General features: G+C 38.8%; 1 protein-coding gene across 16 annotated transcripts in view; it reads right to left on the reverse strand.

Annotated features, from left to right (window-relative positions):
* Positions 1 to 20104, reverse strand: part of MEF2C (myocyte enhancer factor 2C) — a 170004-nt gene that overhangs the window by 38382 nt on the left and 111518 nt on the right. For 15 of the 16 annotated variants that reach the window (XM_030816675.1, XM_030816638.1, XM_030816631.1 and 12 more), the window contains one exon: positions 3873 to 4016. In XM_030816675.1, coding sequence (XP_030672535.1) covers positions 3873 to 4016 — 144 coding nt within the window. Of the gene's footprint in view, positions 1 to 3675; positions 3814 to 3872; positions 4017 to 20104 lie in introns of all 16 variants that reach the window. The other variant, XM_030816699.1, reaches the window with a different exon arrangement.

Consider the following 20104-nt stretch of genomic DNA (forward strand, 5'->3'; position numbering starts at 1 on the left):
CTGAATCTCCCCCCCACCCTTTTTTTGCCACTAATGACACCTTTAAATTTTGATTAACCATTACCAGCTGCTGGGCCCTAGTAGAGGAAAAAAAAAAATCATACAACTCTGATGACTTGTGAGTACCAATGCTGGTTATCTAAATTCCCTCAAGGCTGCCTGACAAGTCTATCATGGACTTGTTCATTCCCTCTCCATCTCCTATTCCTCATGATGTCTAACTTCTCGGTTCTTTTTCAAGCATCTGCTTCCCCCTTCCCTAATTAACTACAGAAGCTAAACTAAATATATTAAAAAACAAAATAGCCAGGCATGGAGGCTCACACCTGTAATCTCAGCACTTTGGGAGGCCGAGGCGGGCAGATCACTTGAGGTCAGGAGTTCCAGAACAGCTTGGCCAACATGGTGAAACCCCATCTCTACTAAAAATAAAAAAACTAGCCAGACCTGGTGGCAGGCACCTGTAGCCCCAGCTACTTGGGAGGCTAAGGCAGGAGAATCACTTGAACCTGGGAGGCGGAAGATGAGAGGAGCCAGGATCAGGCCACTGCACTCCATCCTGAGGCACGGGGTGAGACCCCATCTCAAAAAATAAAAAAAAATAAATAAAAATAAAATGGAGGTCATTATATGGTCACCTACTCAGCGTAATTCCACCCAGCTATCACCTTAGCTACACTTGGCTCCATCTGTAACGCCATCTGGCTTAGGTCCCATCCTCCTTCCCTTCCTTGAGAAGCTTTGCCATTTTATCTCCATTGTACCTGTATGTTCAATCTTTTCCTTCCTCTAAGCACTTCTCCTCTGCATGTAAATGATCTCAAGGGCTTTCATTTTAACTCCTCCCTTGATGCTACATACAGCATTATTTCTCTCTCTTCACAGCCCATTATTTTGAAGAAAATATATACTGTTTCTTTCTACTTCCTCCCTTCCCTTTTACTGTCAACCAACTTGCACCCGCCTCTCATTCATTCAGCCCCTTTCCTAACTTACGCTGGTTCCTCAGACGGAGGTGTTTTCTCTTGCTGTGAAGCCCAGCATGAACAATGGCAAACCCAACATGAGGAAATGCTGGTCGACACAGTTCCAAATCACCCATGAATTATTTCATGTAATTGAGGAATATGGGCATAAATTATAGTATACCAACAGGTGACTGCAATATTAAATTTTCTGTTTTAAAAGGGAAACTCTTCAAACTGGGTCTTCGAAATAGAAAAACAGTCTTGTAATGTTTTTAAAGAGGTGGAGACACTCTCTACATACAAAGGGCAGAGTGTCCTTGCCCTGCTGTAAATGTTTTAGCAGCTGTGGAAACTTTCAACAAAATTGACTTCCAGTAACTCAGAGCGATGTGCAAAAACTGGGCTTTTCATCGTGAAGACTGAAGCACTTACTAAAGAGATGGAGACTCTGTGGCATAGCTCGGAGCTGGGTGGCTCCTACTCACAGCTCTGCCCGTAAACTCTAATGTGGTTTTTCAGCCCCTACTACACACCACTGCACCCCTTAAGAAATCACGTTTCTTGATTTTGAACTCTTTACATGACAGGCTGAAATCCTGTGAGGGAATCCAGGTGTGTATTGCATGTCTCTCTCCCTAAAGTATGAGAAAAATGATCCAATGTGCATTCCCCCAGAACTTTAGGGGTTAAAACTCCACCTATATGATCGCCTCCATTGAGTGATCAGCAGTACTGCATATATCCGTCTTTATTCCAACTGTGCAGGGGATTCTTACTATCTGACACACCTAAGGTACTCTGCCTTAACATCCTACACCCAAGAAACCTTAGTGCACAGCTGCTCCACACCAGCGTATTATATAGCAAGAGAAACTCAGACCATAAGAACTAAAAATTAGCACAAATGGCATGGCGCAGTGGCTCATGCCTGTAATCCCAGCACTTTGGGAGGCCCAGGCAGGTGGATCACCTAAGGTCAGGAGTTTGAGACCAGCCTGACCAACATGGAGAAATCCCATCTCTACTAAAAACACAAAATTAGCCAGGCGTGGTGGCGCATGCTTGTAATCCTAGCTACTCGGGAGGCTGAGGCAGGAGAATTGCTTGAACCCAGGAGGCAGAGGTTGTGGTGAGCAGAGATCGCGCCATTGCACTCCAGCCTGGGCAACACAAGTGAAACTCCGTCTCAAAATAAATAAATAAATAAATAAATAAATAAATAAATAAATATTGGCACAAATGAGCCGCTTCTTTTTTTCTTCTGGGCAAAATAAAACACCAATGGATATTTTATCATTTAATAATTCTGGACATAACAAGTATGCATGGCTGCATGTAATACTAAATACTCCATTTCATAAAGTGCCCACTATGAATGCGTGCATATAATACTCAGTTTTATGAAACCTTTAAGAATTTATAGCACTTAGCTTTCTTTCATGATACAGTGTATTAATAATTCTGACTCAGCAAAAGTTCTACTGGGGACATTTCATTCAACAAAAGAAGCAGATAGGCATTTATGAGGATAGAAATTTTAATAGGCACACATTTTGTAAATAAGTTTTAAAGTGTTCAATTTAATTCAATTCAGGTTTGAGTGTGCAGCTACTATGGTAAAGTATTAATTTATCTTGTGAGTGCAGTTGTGAATTTGGCTTCGAGTTTTGTCCCCATATATCTGCATTTGTAATCACCAAAACATATTTTCACTTCAGTCTCTCTCAATTCTCAGGTTTAGGCTGTTACGCTAACTTACAAAAAATGAACTTTTTTCAAAAGGAACTGATTGCCTACTGAGGACCTTGTATACAATTAAGGTTCAGACACTAACATTAGTTATTCAGAAGGCATGTGAGCCTTGGGTTTCACCCCTTTAAGCCACAAAATTAACATTATTTGATTGATGACAGAATCTAATAAAAAGTATGTACTTTCCTCCTATATATGTGGACAACAAAATAATACATGCAGTTATTTCTCTTAAATATCTGGCAAGGCATATGATTGACTGTTAGAATTTTTTTCATTTGGTTAAAACAAAAATTAGCCAAATGTTAAAGCATGGAAAATGTTGGTGGCAAAGCGGATAATATTCTGATAAAGCTTTAAAATCACCCCAGCACACAAACATATTGAAATCTTACCATTAGGTTTCATGCAGTCTGTTCCCTGCAGCGAGCATTAGCTTTAACCCTTCAGTGCTGTTGTTAAATTTCATGTATAGGGAGAGGGGCTGAAGTTTTATTCAGAAATCAGCTTTTATTTAGGTGATGATTGTCAGTTTACATGAAAGAATTGCTGACCCACTTGTGTATCTGCTCTCAGCAAACAATGCATAATCTATGTATTTTATAGCAATTCTCAAACTTGCTTGGAAGGAGGTTCCAGTGTTTTACTCGTGTATTGTGATTTGCACGGACTGTGTGTTTAAAAGATTGTGTAAATTCAGGGTGTGTCTCATAAATCTTTCTCTTCTGCTGTGAACTGTTCTACCTCAGAATGAACTTTTCGATGGCAACTCTGTTAGACTACATAATCTCAGCATCCTTTAGGGTTTGCTTTCTAAATGAGCTGCCTGTGGGATGAGATGGCTATTTATCTGTTTGACTTTCCGAAGAGTCTTAGAGAAAGCCATCACTGAGAGGGTTAAGGTATGTTACTGCAGCAGTTATCAGCAGACCAGCCATCTACCTTCGGTACTTACAGGAATTTTATGACTCTTGATCATATTATCAAATTCTTCATTAATTTTTTTGTATTTTTCTTCAGTGCGTGGGGTGAGTGCATAAGAGGAGTCGGGATCGGGGCTTTCACAGCCTTTGTTTTCTTTCTTGTTCAATGCCTGCCAGGTTCAGAGAAATATCAAGAGTAAAAAAAATGAAGGGTGTTCTGAGTACTTACACACAATCTTTGCCTGCTGATCATTAGATCAATATCTTCGTTAATTTTCCTGTACTTGTCCTCAGACTCAGGGCTGTGACCTACGGAATCGTCCGCATCGGGGTCTGGGCTGTCACAGCCATTAAGGCCCTTCTTTCTCAACGTCTGAAATACATAATTTGGAAAGTTCAAACCTAGACAAAGGCTGTAAGAGACATTCAGGGGCATTAAAGAAGTTCAAGCTGTCCAGTATTTCAGGTTATTACATATGCTTTATTCTATTAGGGAAAAGAAACCACAGATGAAAACTGAGTCATTTCAATCGAGTGCTCATCAGCAGTTTAAAAAAATAAAAGTGAAAGATTCCTCTTGCAACTAAATTCAGTCAATGAACAGAGGGTATAAGGACTCAGGTTTCATGATACAGAATTCATACGTGCTTCAAATATCTAGTGAGAGACAATTACAGCAGAATACAATTAAGGTGGCAAATTGCAACACTCTCTTCCCACAGAAAAATTAGAAATCAGGACGTTACACAATGATTTCCGAACCTGTGATGATAACAAAAGCAGAAATGTTGGAAACAGATCCAAGTGTGAATTTAAACTAATGGTTGGCATTAGTGGTGTCCTGTCCCCATAGCCTCCACTTCTGATGTACTTGACAGCTAAAGGGTGTAAGAGAACACAGCTAATATCCCCACCAAGCATCAGTGAAGAATGCTCAGACGCTGTGCTTACATGGAGAACTACTTTTGTTTGTTAGGGTTCTATATATGTGAAAATCTTATCAAAATTTATAATACTGAGAAGGTCCCTTCCTAAACACAGGTGGAAAGAAAAGTGAAAACAGATGAGCTGAGTAAGGACGACGAAGAACACTGAAAACAGGTAACCAAGTCAATAACTACCAAACTAGCAAGGGTTCCTCCTAGTTTTTCAGCTGAGTAGGAATCACCCTGAGACTGACACATGAAAGCAAAAAGTCAGTGCCTCATCTTGAACTCCTGTCTCCTGGATGTGGGTCTGGTCTAGTCTCAGCTGTCACAGAAGAATAAATACTAATGTAACATTGTAACACAAAAAGTATAAGTTAGGAGTCCTGAGTTTTACTTGGATTTTTAAATTTGAGACAGGATCTTGCTCTGTCCCCCAGGCTGGAGTGCAGTGGAGCGATCTCAGCTCACTATAACCTCTGCCTTCTGGGTTCAAGTGATTCTCCTGCCTCAGCCTCCTGAGTGGCTGGGTACATCACCATGGCTAGCTAATTTCTGTATATTTAGTAGGGAACGGGTTTCTCCATGTTGGCCAGGTTGGTCTCAAATTCCTTGCCTCATGTGATCTGCCTGCCTCAGCCTCCCAAAGTGCTGGGATTACAGGCTGAGCCACCACACCCTGGCCTGCTTTTTTTTTTTAACTAATGGTTGTCAACTTAATTGTATGCAATTCGATTTACAGAGATAATGTTATGTTTTTAGAGATCATAAAACTTCTGATTAATCATACAGTTTGTCATGTTAATTATTAATAGACTAGCAACATTTCTGAATTTTCCTGGTACCACCAAGATCCGTTATAAACAGATGCATACCTAAGTGTCTCTCATTAATGGAAAGTTCAGCAGAGCTCATCTTTATTAAAGACAGAATTCACATACAAATAAAGCAAAAGCTGCGACATCAAGCTAAGGAATTCAAAGCTGAGATAACACCCCATCTTTAATTCATGCAATTGGGGAAAATAAATAAAACAACATGAGTTAAAAAGGGGAGTGTCGGTCTTAAAAATCTGAACTCCTTGGCTCTTATCAATGTGCAACAAATGTAACATTATTTAAAATTAGTTTCTGAGGCACTGAATATTTTCACTTAAAATCAAAAATCAAGAAAGCTATCATTTCTAATATATCTGGGATACACAGTGGCTCTGTAAATATTTATTAATGTTATAGTGGTATAATATAACAAATAAACATATGGTTACAGTTTATTATGTGGTAAAATGTTTGAATATTAAAATGAATATTTTGACACAGTATGATAAAATATACATTTACAATCCTGGGGAATTTATAATTGGTGGGGCCACCTGTCCCCTTATCGTGGATCTACAGGCATCATTTTTCACTCATAACAAGTACTTTTAGAGACTTTCTACAATAATACTATAAAGCACATCACAATACATTAGAATAATAATTTTATTTACTAACTTAACTTCCTGTGCTTCATACTCTTTTCTTATTATCTCAACCACAAAAACATTCTTCTGGCTGATAACTGTTATATTATGATGTGTTTCTGCTTTGATCTCTGCATATCTTTGAGCTTTTAAGAATACTTTGAGTGTTTTGCATTATATTCCACATATTTTTCATTAGAATTCATTTGTGTAGAGAAAAATAGGTAAGATCAAGAAAATATTATTTGATATTTTTCAAAAGTTATCTATAAGACATGTTAAAAATATTCTTTCTTTCTTTTTTTTTTTTTTTTTTGAGTCTGAGTCTCGCTCTGTTGCCTGGAATGCAGTGTGGCGTGGTCATAGCTTACTGCAGCCTCCACGTTGTAGGCCCAGGCAACCCTTCCATCTCAGCCTCCTGGGCAGTTGGTACTACAGGTGTGCACCACCACACCTGGTTAAAAATTATTTTTGTAGAATCAGGGTCTCATTATGTTGTCCAGGCTGCTCTTGAACTCCTAGACTCAAGTGATGCTCCTGCCTCAGCTTCCCAAAATGCTGGGATTACAGGCATGAGCCATGGCACCCTGCCAATAATTTTCTTATATAAACCTTTAATTTAAAGCCTTCCATAATGTTAATTTATAGTCTTATCCAGGCAGTAGATTTTTCAGTGTGCACCCAAATCTTTTAACCAATAAATCTTATTGTAAAAATTATAGTTGTTTTGATATGCAGATTTCTGACAACAGAACGCAAGGGTGAGGAGAGGCCTATCAACTGTCATTACAATCCATCTGGCACATACATGTGTGCTAAATATTCTCACAAAGCTTTCAGGGGGTAGATATTGTGTTTGGTTTATAAAAATTCAAACATCAATTACACTTTGTTGAAAGATCTCCACAACTATTAACCCATTATCTCTCACAACTCTTCCATGAAGAGATTAGGTAAACCTATGCCAGGTCTCAAACCCATATGGCCAAGCATGATGGCCCAAGGTCAGTCAACCAGTATTTGCCTCCTGCCTGGAGACAGTGTGGGGCCTGCCTTTCCCCCCCGTTTTCCCACCCATGTGAAGTGATGAGTGCAGACTAGATCTCTCTCACTCATATGTAACTATAGTAGTACACTGGACACTGAAATAAATGAAGTAGAAATTGTCCAGGTGTGGTGGCTCTTGCCTGTAATCCCAGCACTTTGGGAGGCCGAGGCAGGCAGATCTCGAAGTCAGGAGTTCGAGTGAAGCCTGGCCAGCATGGTGAAACCTGTCTCTACCAAAAATACAAAAAATTAGCCGGGCATGGTGGCGCGTGCCTGTAATCGCAGCTACTTGGGAGGCTGACACAGGAAAATCACTTGAACCCAGGAGCCAGAGGTTGCACTGAGCTGAGATCACACCACTGCACTTCAGCCTGGGCAACAGAGTGAGACTCCATCTCAAAAAAAAAAAAAAAAAAGAAAAAGTAGAAATTAAAAAAAATTAGGCTGAGGGAAAATTTCAAGTATGAAAATATAGCTAAAATATTGATTTTCTTAGATGTCCAATTTTAGTCAAGAGTTGGAATGCACATTGGTCAATAAAACACATCAGTTTATGAATGAAAAAAACCAATTAGGTCAGTGGCTCACTTTGTACCTGAAGAATTATATAAACTATTAAACAAACAAGGCAGGTGGCATGGAGTCACAAAGGAAATGGCAGTGATGAGGAGAAGGAAAAACGTGGCCCATTTTCTCCCAATACACTCTTCTTGTATCTGACTGCATTATCTTGCTATGAATATCACCCGAATCTAAGTAATGATTCAAGTTAAATTGTGTTATTTAAAAAAGAGCATTTTGAGATATACAAACACAAAGCTGAAGAGCAAATTAATATTGAGTTCCAAATTCCCATAATCACATAACCAGAAAGAACATTGAAAAAAATGTTCAAAAATATTATCCTCAGCTGAGTGCTTGTATAACACATTTCTGCCAAGAACAAATGATTATGGTGGAATTATAAAGCTCTGAAAATGGAAGTGATGGCACAAACTTGAATATCATAGTGTGAATGTGGAACTATAAGAGCAGTTTTATCTTTATTATATTAAAAATCTACAGCTGTTTAATGATAACAAAAGAATTTCTGTTAGATTCAGCCAAGTCTGTCTTTATCACAGTAATGAATAGTCGATATGAACGAAAGGGCTGACTAAATGGATAAATAAGCATTATTCCTTCGGGCTCTTTTCTAGCAAAATCAAAATCTCCGCTGTTGGCCTTTGAAAGCTTCTCTGATCTTTTACAAGTGTCACTGGTCAGGTAATGTAGGTACTTCAATTGTTATTCTTTTACAGGGGCTGGGAGTCCTAGATGTATATACTGTCTCTCAGCTGACTGACTAGGTTTTGAAAAGATTTATTCATGTATGTCAAGATAAGGCAAGATCTCCTAAAACCACCAGCTTCTCTCCTTACGTATCTGAAGAAACTCTTTCCTCAGAGAACTCAAGTAAATCTTGAGCAAGCCTGTATACTGAAGTCAGCTTTCCACAACAGAGTGACACTGTTGAGGTAGATCCATCAACTACAGAGGCTTCTGGGATATTTTCACAAGACAGCGATTGTCATACTGTGAGCTGAGAACAGCCATTTCCTAGAGGAGTAATTAGATTGACAGAAGGTGACATATTCCAAGCAATAAATGGGATAAAGAGTCCAGACAGGTAATCCAAAAACCACGTGGAATCTTTCCTCCCAGACATGTGGACATATGGACCCTGCATTATTCCATTTGCTCATCGGAAAAACTTGAAATACGTACAAACTGATGATTATAGGTGACAGGTGCTTCAAAAATTCTAATGAAATAGAATTTCATTAGGGGAACAGATTCTATTTCGTTACTGAAAGGAATATAAAAAAAAAGAATGCTACATGGAGCTCTCATTTCTTGTTTTAGGCATTATGTTATCAACTAGAAAATCCTTTTCCTATGCAGTAATTAAAACTGATTTTTCCCTTCTTAAATACTATTTCGTTATTTAAAAAAGCTTTTTCCTTTAATTCTTTCAAAAATTATCTCTTGTTAGTAAAAAGAAATAAGTAAATTATTGATCTTTTTCAATTATATGAAGCTGTATTTTTATATTAATGCTATTTAAGTAAAATTCAGCTTTTTTTCAGAGAACCACCATCACAGACTAAAAGCTTTCAACCACTCAATTTCTTTACATGTCTGCAATCTCAGTCCTCAAGAATGTATATTTTCATCATCATCCTTTTCCTGTGCCTGTCCATTCTACAGGCAGAGAAACCTGGAGAAACCCCCAAATTACTCCTATTAACCTTTGTTAAAAATCCGAGTAATCACACTTTGTTGCATAGGTAGTGTGATCTTTACTTCAGAGGGTTGATGTGTCAAGAACACATGCAGGAATTATTACTATTAGTTGCATCAATGTCATGTTCACACAAAAAACAAGAAAAAAAGCATCAACTTAGAAAAGGTAGTTTCCTTTCCTCTGATCCTAAATCATTTTTGCTTGTCGTTCACAGCTTTATGAAGATAAGTATCTACTCTTAACAAGCTGAATAATCTTTAGAAAGTGGTAAATTCATGTAGGAATAGGAAGTGCAGTTGAAATGAATACTGCCTATAAATGGAGTTTCTAAGAATATTTCCTAAAAGTGTTTCCATATTGGTGTGCTGGTACTCATGCTGCTGCTGTTTCCTGACCCTTTAGTATCTACAGAGAGGTGCTTTGAGGATTGTGCCCAGTGCCTTACTTCATTTAAAATTTATTCGGCAAACGATTATTGAAAACCTACTATGTGCCAGATACTGTTTTGTGCGCTTATGTGTTAGGAAAGCAGCCAATACAAATTTAAAACTAAAAAGCTCTGACCTGACTTATAATATTGTATGGTTTTTGCCTTAGGCTGAGGGAAGATTAGATGCCAAGAAATTTCTCCACAGGTTTTAATAAGATTGTAAGCATTGTCTATACTATCTCTCCCTGTAGTACCATAGTCCCTTTTCTTTGTTCTTATTCTAGAAATGAAAAGACACATTAATATATTAAATTTAGTATAATCAGCAGGTAGACTTTAATTAGGCAAGCAAATCATATCCAATACAGAGTACAAAAAAATTAAATTTTACCAAAAATTATTCACTTGTGGTAAAAATTTTAATAAAAAGTTGAAAACATAAAACCGTACAATACTGTATTCCTCTAGGTTATTTATTAATGCTCATTCTAGCCAGATATCAACTTCTACTGGGGAAGGGGTGGATAGAGTTGGATATCGTCATTGTTTTTATTTTTATATGCTTCCTCAAAAGATAATCTTAATATTGGAGCTGAAATTTTTTTGACTGAATCATTTTCATCTTCAAATAATGGAAATAAAAGACACACTAATTAAAGATTTGAAAGTCTTTTCATGTATTGAACACAAGGAAACATCCACCAACTCTGTCTTAAGGGCCACAAATTATTTGACATAAACATTCAAATGGTGCTAATTACTGATACTCTAGTCTGGATGAGACCGCCAAGCATCATCTGGCCCTTCCTCATGCCCACAGCAGATGAGGAATAATGGTGCAAACACTGCATGCCTTCCCTTCTGCATCCCTTCTCAAGCTAGGCTGTCCTTCAGGAATGAGCCCACCAGTATCTGTTCCTCCTTCAAAGAGCAGCTGACACATTGCCTCCTCTCTTTAGACTTTCTGATCACTCAGGCTGAATCGGTTTCTCCTTCATTCACGCACTCATTTTATTCTACACATTTTCCCATTATAGTCTTAATCACACATTATTGATCCTTTATGTGCTTTTTTCCCTCTGCTAGATTGAGAGGTCCTTAACAAAGCACTTTGCTTTATTCACTTTGGAGTTTCACCAGTGAGCAGTCTGACCTACTGTAGGTGCTCAATAAATGCTAGCTGAATGAATGGAACACACATTTCCACTTCAATGTTAATGTATGTGGAGGTTTCTTGACTTGACCAAGGCTGTCTGCCTGGCTGGAGACAAAGGCCGTAGTAGGGTCCAGACCCCTTGATACATATTTACTAACTGCTACTATGTGTCAGGTGCTGCCTGTGGTCCTCTGGATGCTAAGATGATTTTTCTGGACATTTGATAAAGATGATTTGTTTATGTATGTGTTTTTCTTCCTGCTACTATGAGCTACTAGAGGTTAGGAATAGTTTATTTGTCATCTCGTATCACCAGAACTTAGCACAAGGCCTGGCAAGTGGTCGGAACTTACTAGATATTCGCAGCATTCATGACAAACTGAAATGAATAGATGAACAGAACAGAAAAGAATGTTCAAATGTTAGAGGGAGGAAGATTAGTCTCAGTGCAGTATTTTGCAACTGCAATTTCTTTTTTTTCCATTTATTACTACCATTTCACACTATGTAAAACTCGATGTTTTTATTCCCTCTTAATAACTCACAAATTTACTACTTTTTGAAATGTAGTTTTTAAGTTAGAAAGCAGTGCAATGTAGGTGTAATTTGTACTATGTACAAAACATTATAACTCACAAATTTTATATTATTGAACTCTTAAAATTTCGGGGTACTAGTCTAAATAGACACCTTCAGAAAAACTGAGCAGTCAATGAAATCTTTAATGCTGGAAAGTCATAAGCATATAATCTCAGTGATCAAAAGTGTAGCTGAAAGAGGGCACAGAATTTTCAGCATGGAAAGAGAAAAAAGGGAGTGATATTTTAGGCAGAAGGTAAAGGTTAGAAAAGGAAAAACAAAACCTTTGTAGGAAAGAGCACAGGGAAATTTGTGAATGTGAGTCAGATACTATAAATCTGAATTAAGCATGCTTTCAAATTCCTGGGCAAAGTTCACCATTTTCCCCCATTCTTGGATGCTAGTCTACTGCTCCACTATTCTCCTGGGCTTTTACATTGGTCTTATTCTGGGCCAACCTTTGCCTGAGGGAATTCATGGAAAATCAGGGTGATTCTGGGGCCAATCAGATGATTCAGGCTTCCTCAGGACAGATCAAGGATTTGGTGTTTGTAAGGATTCTTCCGCCAAACCTCTCTTGGAACCCGGACAGGGCATGCATCATGAGTTGGCCTAGAATGGGACTGAGATGGGGAAGTCTGGCACACGTTAGCTGTAAAACACTCCCTGAGATCCTCAATCCAGCAGAGATGTGAAGTGAAATACTAAAGAGAGAACATTTAATATATAATGATTGAAATGCATGATAGTATATGCAATTAATCCTATATATCTGTATCTATAGATATAGTTGTTGTTGTTAGACAGAGTCTTGCTCTGTCACCCAGGCTGGAGTGCAGTGGCATGATCTCAGCTCACTGCAACCTCTGCCTCTTGGGTTCAAGTGATCTTCCCACTTCAGTCTCCCAAGTAGCTGGAATTACAGGTGTGCGCCATCAAACCTGGCTAATTTTTGCATTTTTTGGTAGAGATGGGGGTCTCACAATGTTGTTCAGGCTGGTCTTGAACTCTTGACCTCATGTAATCCACCCACCTAAGCCTCCTAAAGTACTAGGATTACGGGCATGGGCCACTGTGTCCAGCCTATTCTAATAATCTTTATAACGCAAGTTAAGAAAAGAAAGGCTGGAATGCAAGGAATCAAGTTGTAGGTTGTTTTGAAGAATGGGTAATGTCAGTGATTTCTTAAATGAGGAAGGAAAAGACAAACAGAACTATAAATTAAACAAAGGTTGAGAGAGGAAAGGAGTAAATTAATAAAGATCAGAGAGCAGGTTTTTTGAAAGTATAAAATGTATAATAATTGTAACTTCACATACTAAACATTTTAGACTATGGCATTTTACTTGCAAATGGGTTACAGGGACAAAAAGGCTGTATCTTGAGGCACTGATGCTTTGCAAATAACATGTTGGAGTATCTTTCATAAACCATTAATGACTTATTTTAACAAAAGATGTAGATGTTATCCTGGGTCATCAAAATAAGTCAAATCATTATTTTTATTTCCTAATTGTAAATGCCTTTTTATTCAATTTGAGTCTATGTGTGATTAGTCATTTGAAATGAGAGTAGCTTATACCCTACATCTTTGAATTCACCAGTCACTTCTGAGCTATCTTTTGAATCACCACATTTCCTCATTTCTACAGGATTTCCCATGATCTCTTCTACTGTATCATTTCTTTTCCCATTTATTTTCTGGATTCCAGCCTACCCCTTCATCCATTTCTCTCCCATCTTTCCCTTCCTAGCAAATGTCACAACGTACTTGTTCAAGCTGAAAACCCAGAAATCACCCTTGATTCCATAATTTCTTGACTCACCTATCATTATTCTTTCTATTTGGTCTCCTGTGCTTTGTCTGTTTGTTTTTGGACTCCCACCTTCCAGTCAATCTTCCTTCATACTTCTGGCAGGGTCTAATTAAAATGCACATCTAATTGGATGGCTGTTCTCCTTACAAACCCTCCACCTGCCTCTAGGCTCATTTCCTCTTTTCTCCAGCATACTGTGTGTATTAGCTTGTTCTCACGTTGCTAATAAAGACATACCAAGACTGAGTAATTTATAAAGAAAAATCGGTTTAAAGGCCTCACAGTTTCACATGGCTGGGGAGGCCTCAGAATCATGGCAGAAGGCATAGGAGAAGCAAAGGCATGTCCTACGTGGCGGCAGTCAAGAGAGCTTGTGCAGGGGAACCCACATTTATAAAACCATCACATCTCATAAGACTTACTCACTGTCATGAGACCAGCATGGGAACGATCCATCCCCAAGATTTAATTACTTCCCACTGGGTCCCTCCCATGACACGTGGGGACTGTAACAATTCAAGGTGAGATTTGGATCAGGATACAGCCAAACTATATTGCTGGGTTTTGACTAAGGGGGAAATTTCATGTCATTTGGCAAGTCAGCTCAATCTTTTAGAAACACTCCTTTGATATACGCCATTCAATCCTTGCTAGAATATCCTTATTTACTCCTCCTCTCAGTTACACAAACCTTAATTGTCCTAGGACACCCTATTACCTAATGCCCTCACTTACTTGGTGAAGCTTTTTCCTAATGCTTGTAGAAGGCACTGAGGAACTCCCTTTTCTGTACCTGTACAGTCCTTGACCTCTTTTTTTTTTATATGTGGTATGCTATATTGTAATTTATTTTTTAACATGTCTGCTTCACCACCAGGTAGTGAGTTCTGTGAAAAATGGGCATCTCTGGTCCCTAATACAGGGCTTGGGTAATATTTGTGGGCTCAACCAAGATTCTCAGTTATGGTTCACTGGAGAAATGAATAAGCAAACAAACTTGACGGCCATACTTTCTAACAGTGACAGACACTAATTGAAATGAGTTGGGTGGTCTTGTAGAGTGACAGTACTACTTATTTGTTTTAATAAGATTATTACCTCAAAATGTAAGGAGTACAAGTTCTGGTAGGTTAAAGCAATATCTGGAATGACTTCAAGATTGCTGCACAGGACATCCTTGTGGGAGCTGAGGGAATGGAGGAGGTGACACAGACTATTGTAACTGGGTCACAAATGGTGGGATTTCTCTGTGTTTAGACCTGCTCAGAGTCTGGGGCATGATGGGCTTCCAAGCCATCTGTGGCTGCTGCTGCTCTGTTACTGCCAGGAAGACACAAACATGTTGAGAACAAAACTTACTGCAATAGCCACCTTTGTGCATTCTCCTCTCTATTTCTACGTCTCCCCTCTGAAACAAAGACATTACCCTTGATGTACTTTAAAGAATATCTGTCAGTTGGGATCTCCAGTTTATTACCAGCTTATCAGAAAAGCAGAGTATACACAGAACTTTCCATAAGGCATTGCAAAATAAAGTCTTGAGGTTGGCAACTGATTGACTTTTGTCATGACTATTTTGATCATACCTGAGAACTTAAGATATCAAAATCCTCATTTCTGAGACAGTCAGGAACTCCCAAGATAAAGATTGAACTGTTTCCTTTAATTCCTGTCTCCCAACCTGCACCTCTGCCAGGCTGAAGAGAGGTAAAGACATCTAACGGGCTTGACCCTGGCCCTTGTCCTGATGGGGAACATTCTCTGTGTTGTGGTTTTCATGTCTTAAGTCACAGGACCAACATCACCAATAACAGTTTTCAGTTTGGGACAGCACCAAAAATACTGCAAGTTATTTCTATTCTTCAATTTCTTAAATAACAGACAGAGAGATTTTTCAAGGACCAATTCTGGATTGTGAACACAGATTTCATTTATGGTATCCTCAACTTCTTCCCACATAATACCTGACATCCAAATCTTTTTAAAATTGATTTCTCCCTCTTCCTAACAAACCAGGCTGCTCTTCAAGGAGTGGCTATAAGCCATTCACTCTTGAAAATTTTCACTTTGGTTTTGGTTATTCTACAGTGATCTGACAGCAATGAGCAGGGAGGGTCTCTTATAGTCTATCTCCCCAGTTAATATGCCCTGTGAAGACACACTTAGATGCTAATTGAGGGTTTTGCCTGAGCTTGTGATATGCCATCCCAGAGACTGCCATTGACAACTGTTAACACATACTGCTCAATACCCATATTGTTCTGATATGTTAGAGAAAAATGAAGTATCAGGAGTGCACAGCATCACTGGGATTGTGGGAACACAATACGTAAGTCGCAGCCGCCTGTGGCTGCCTGGGGAGAGAAGAGTTTCAGTTTATTAGAACAAAGTTCTATGAGAGCAGAATCTTTGTCTTTTTCACCTCTGTATCCACAGCATTTTGAATGTTCCCAGCACACAGATGACACTCAATAAATATTGTTATTGTCGATAAAAGAATAATGGAATTTAAGGCTGTAGCAACAGAGGTTCTTATTTAAAATGGAATTACAATGAAATCTGAAAACACATAGAGGGCACTTATTAGGTTTGTATACATGCTGTACATACACGCTGATTCTACCCCTAGGAACACCTACCCCTTAATACCATCCCCCATCCTCGTACATAAACTGAAATTATAAAAGGAAAAAATCACGTGGAAGAGAGAGTTAATAGAATCAATGTCTCTTTTATTCTTCCTTAGAACTATGTAATTAACAGTTATTTCATATTGTTGCTATCTGTTTTCTTGCTTTTATATCATTTTCTAGATTATAAGATTCTTGCAGACAGGAAGTCTCCTGATGACTTTCCATCCTTGGCAACTAGTAGGATATCTGACTGTAGAATGTTGCTACAAATTGGTTAACTTTTCCGGATAGGTGTCCTACAGGGGAATAATGGTAAGAACAGCCTGATGATATATAGTGGAGACGCTCAGGCAGACCAAGTAAAAGCTAGTGGCTAGGAATCCAAACGTTCCCCCTTGTAAACCAAACCTCTCTCACCTTTTAGTCAGGTTTGCCAGGTCTGTAAAAGGTGAATAGTCTTGGCCGGGCGTGGTGGCTCACGCTTGTAATCCCAGCACTTTGGGAGGCCGAGGCGGGCAGATCACGAGGTCAGGAGATCGAGACCACGGTGAAACCCCGTCTCTACTAAAACTACAAAAAAATTAGCTGGGCGTGGTGGCGGGCGCCTGTAGTCCCAGCTACTCGGAGAGGCTGAGGCGGGAGAATGGAGTGAACCCAGGAGGCGGAGCTTGCAGTGAGCCGAGACTGCGCCACTGCACTCCAGCCTGGGCGACAGAGCGAGACTCCGTCTCAAAAAAAAAAAAAAAAAAAAAAAAAAAGGTGAGTAGTCTTGGTCTCTAGTCTTACTTGTATATTACTTGTCCCTTTCCATATAAAATCTCTCCTGGGACTTGGTTAACCCAATATTAGTGTTTTCATTGTATTGGTTCATATACTGGCAAACCTTCTGCTTAACAGAGGCGGTGAAAGGTATAATGGGTAGATGGTTGCTGGTCAGGGGACAGTTGCTGATCCAGGGCCAGTTAAGCCAGCAGACAGACATCCTGGGGTTTCGTCAGACTTGGCATAAGGACAGGAAACCAGGATGTACTCCCTAGTGAACAAGAGGCAGAAAGGCCGACTGGAAGTCAGAGATCTGGGGAAAAGGCTCCTTGCAGGTTCAACAGTTGACCTGGAGGTAGAAGTTGTTAGATTTATAGGATGTTGTCAATTGGTCAGAGAACAAACCTCTATCTACCCACAACTATGTCATGCATTAAGAAAGTCTCAAGACTAAATCTCCAAAACTCACAGCAGTAAACTTAAAATGCAAATAATTGTTTCTTTTCTGCAAATAAGTTTCTACCTCTTTTTTATTTTTTTTTTTCTTGCTCTGTCGCCCAGGCTGGAGGGCAGTGGGGCGATCTCGGCTCACTGCAAGCTCCGCCTCCCAGGTTCAGGCCATTCTCCTGCCTCAGCTTCCTGAGTAGCTGGGACTACAGGCGCCCACCACCACGCCCGGCTAATTTTTTGTGTTTTTAGTAGAGACGGGGTTTCACCGTGTTAGCCAGCATGGTCTCGATCTCCTGACCTCATGATCCGCCCACCTTGGCCTCCCAAAGTAAGTTTCTACCTCATATCTCTCCTGTCACATTATAGATTACTTGTAGAGATGGAGAGAATTGAATCCATTTATCCTCTGTAGCTGTTATCTCATTACTACTCACCTAATACGTGAATTTGTAATTAGTGGTGGATTTTATGTTCAGTTGACTTGGGTAGGTGTCTGATGAAAGAAAGTTTGATAGGACTGTTTGATAAGAGCTTCAGGTGCTTAAAAATAAATGTGCTTCAAAATTCTGAGGCAGTTTCTCAAGGCTTCTGCTGCATTTACCAAACACACTGACATCATTCCAGTGGCTTTCTTTATTTAAACTCGTCTTTCCTGCAGTCCTGCCGTAGTTCTGCATGCTGCAATGCCACTGTGTGCCTGCCTCTGTTCCACACAAGGCTGCGCTCCTTGAAGGCAGGTCTGTGCCTTGTATCGGGGTATCCTTAGTACCTGGTAGAGTACTGGGCCCTGGGAGTTTCATAATTTAATATAAATTTCAAGTTTGCTAATTAGAGGGCCTTTATTTGCTTAACTAACAATATAATTATTTCCAGCTAGTACCAGAAAAATAATCAGAGTATTTCTAGGACCGACATCAAAAGTGCCAGTAGCATTTCAAAGTTAGGGTCCTCTGCTCAACTTTCCACTGGGACTTGCCTGCTAGTTTCCTGGCTCATTTGTTATTGGGGGTTGCTGTGCCTGGACTCACATTGTAGTTCCTGCTGTTTTATGGTATTAATGTGAAGGATCCTTTTTCACTAGTGTAGGCGATTATGAATTGAGTGTAATTGCTCGAAGAGGACACAAGTCATGAATAAATACAATCTGAAAATTCCTAACATACATTGCATTATGGCAAACATCCTTCTTTCTAGATTAAATACTTACAAATAAAATATAATTCATAAGAAATATTTTGCAAAGTGTGCTATTATTGATACTGCATGCTAATCAAGGCCTATATAGACTAAGTTACTTTATTATTTTATCAGGTTAATTTTTTTTGAAATTTATGTTTCCAAATTAAATTAACTAATAATTAAAATCAAACTCATCTCAATTTATTTTCCTTATTCTCTGAATGCTATCCATATATGAATCCACAGTCCAGAATCATGGACCAATTATTAGATCACAAAATCTCATTTCCCGTGATTGTATATATTATGCAGATGATAATATTCTTAGGTGTGCCTTGTCACCTTGGATTTCACGTGATTCTATAAAAGCTAGAGTGACATTGAGAACTGAAAAATGGAAGGGTATAGAGAGAATTTTTGTGTGTGTGATTTACATACATTTTATTTTTTTATCTCATTTTGTTCCATTGACTAGGCCCTCAGTATGACTTAAAGCAGAGATGGGGGCATATTTATCTCATTTATAACTTTAAAAGGAATGAGCCAAATGTTTCACCATTATACACTTACTATGAACCGTTTTTGTTGATATATTTCATAAACTTAACGAAATTTCTTTCTATTCCTAGTCCATTAAGAATTTTTATTAATAGAAACTGAATTTCATCAAATGCCTCTTCTACTTTTATTTTGATGATCATTTGGTGTTCATAAAGATAAATTTCATTAATCAATTTGTTAACTGTTATGATGAACTTTTCCCCATAATTAAAAAAATTATTAGTAATATTATTTTAAATTGACAAACAATACTTGTATACATTTATATGGTATAATGTGCCATTTTGTTATGTGTATACAATGTGGCATGATTAAATCTAACTAATTAACATATCTATCACCTCTCTTATTTTTTATGGTGAGACATTTGAAATTTATTCTCTTAGTTATTTTGAAATATAAATACATTATTATTGACCATAGCCACCCTGCTGTGCAGTAGCTCTCAAAACCTATTCCCCCTGTCTATCTGAAACTTTGTACCCTTTGATCAACAACTCCTCTTTCCTGCCCTCATCAACCTCTTCCAGCCTCTGGTAACCTCAACCCCTTCTAGCCTCCAGTAACTGTCATTCTACTTAGAAAATGTTTAAAAATAAGAATACCAAGAATGAGAGACAGAGGTTATAAATAGAAAAATACTGGAAGTGGGAGAGGAAAGAAAGGGAGGGAGGGAGAGAGGGAAGGAACGAAAATGAGTGAAAAAGAGAGAATTTGAAGATTGTGTGAAAGAGAGGGAGGGGAAAATAATCAAGTGAACACTTCAAGTGATCCCTTGCTATGTGAACTCGTCTCTCATCATCTGAGCTCAGCACTTTATGATCTAACATAAAGCTTTATCACAGGCCATCAGCAATTTTGTTCATCCTGATATCCACACCTGGCAGTGGCTCGGCACCTGTTGTCTAACTCAACACGGCTAAGTGGAGGCTGCCAGCCCCACGGTGCACTCTGCCCTGTGGCCCCAGACAGCCTTCTCTGAACAGACTCTGTAGACCTGGCCTCCTGGCTGCCTGTTTTTGTAGTCATGATGGCTTCAATAACTTCAGGCATTATCCGTGGAAATGTACTGCAAACCTGACTTTTTAAATTAGGTATTTCAATTTCCATAACTTATGAAATCTCAGTGATTTTGTTAGTTCAGTGGTGAGCTTAAGGGTATCATTTGC

This window comes from Nomascus leucogenys, chromosome 2 (genome assembly GCF_006542625.1).
Source record: "Nomascus leucogenys isolate Asia chromosome 2, Asia_NLE_v1, whole genome shotgun sequence".
Lineage (NCBI taxonomy): Eukaryota > Metazoa > Chordata > Mammalia > Primates > Hylobatidae > Nomascus > Nomascus leucogenys.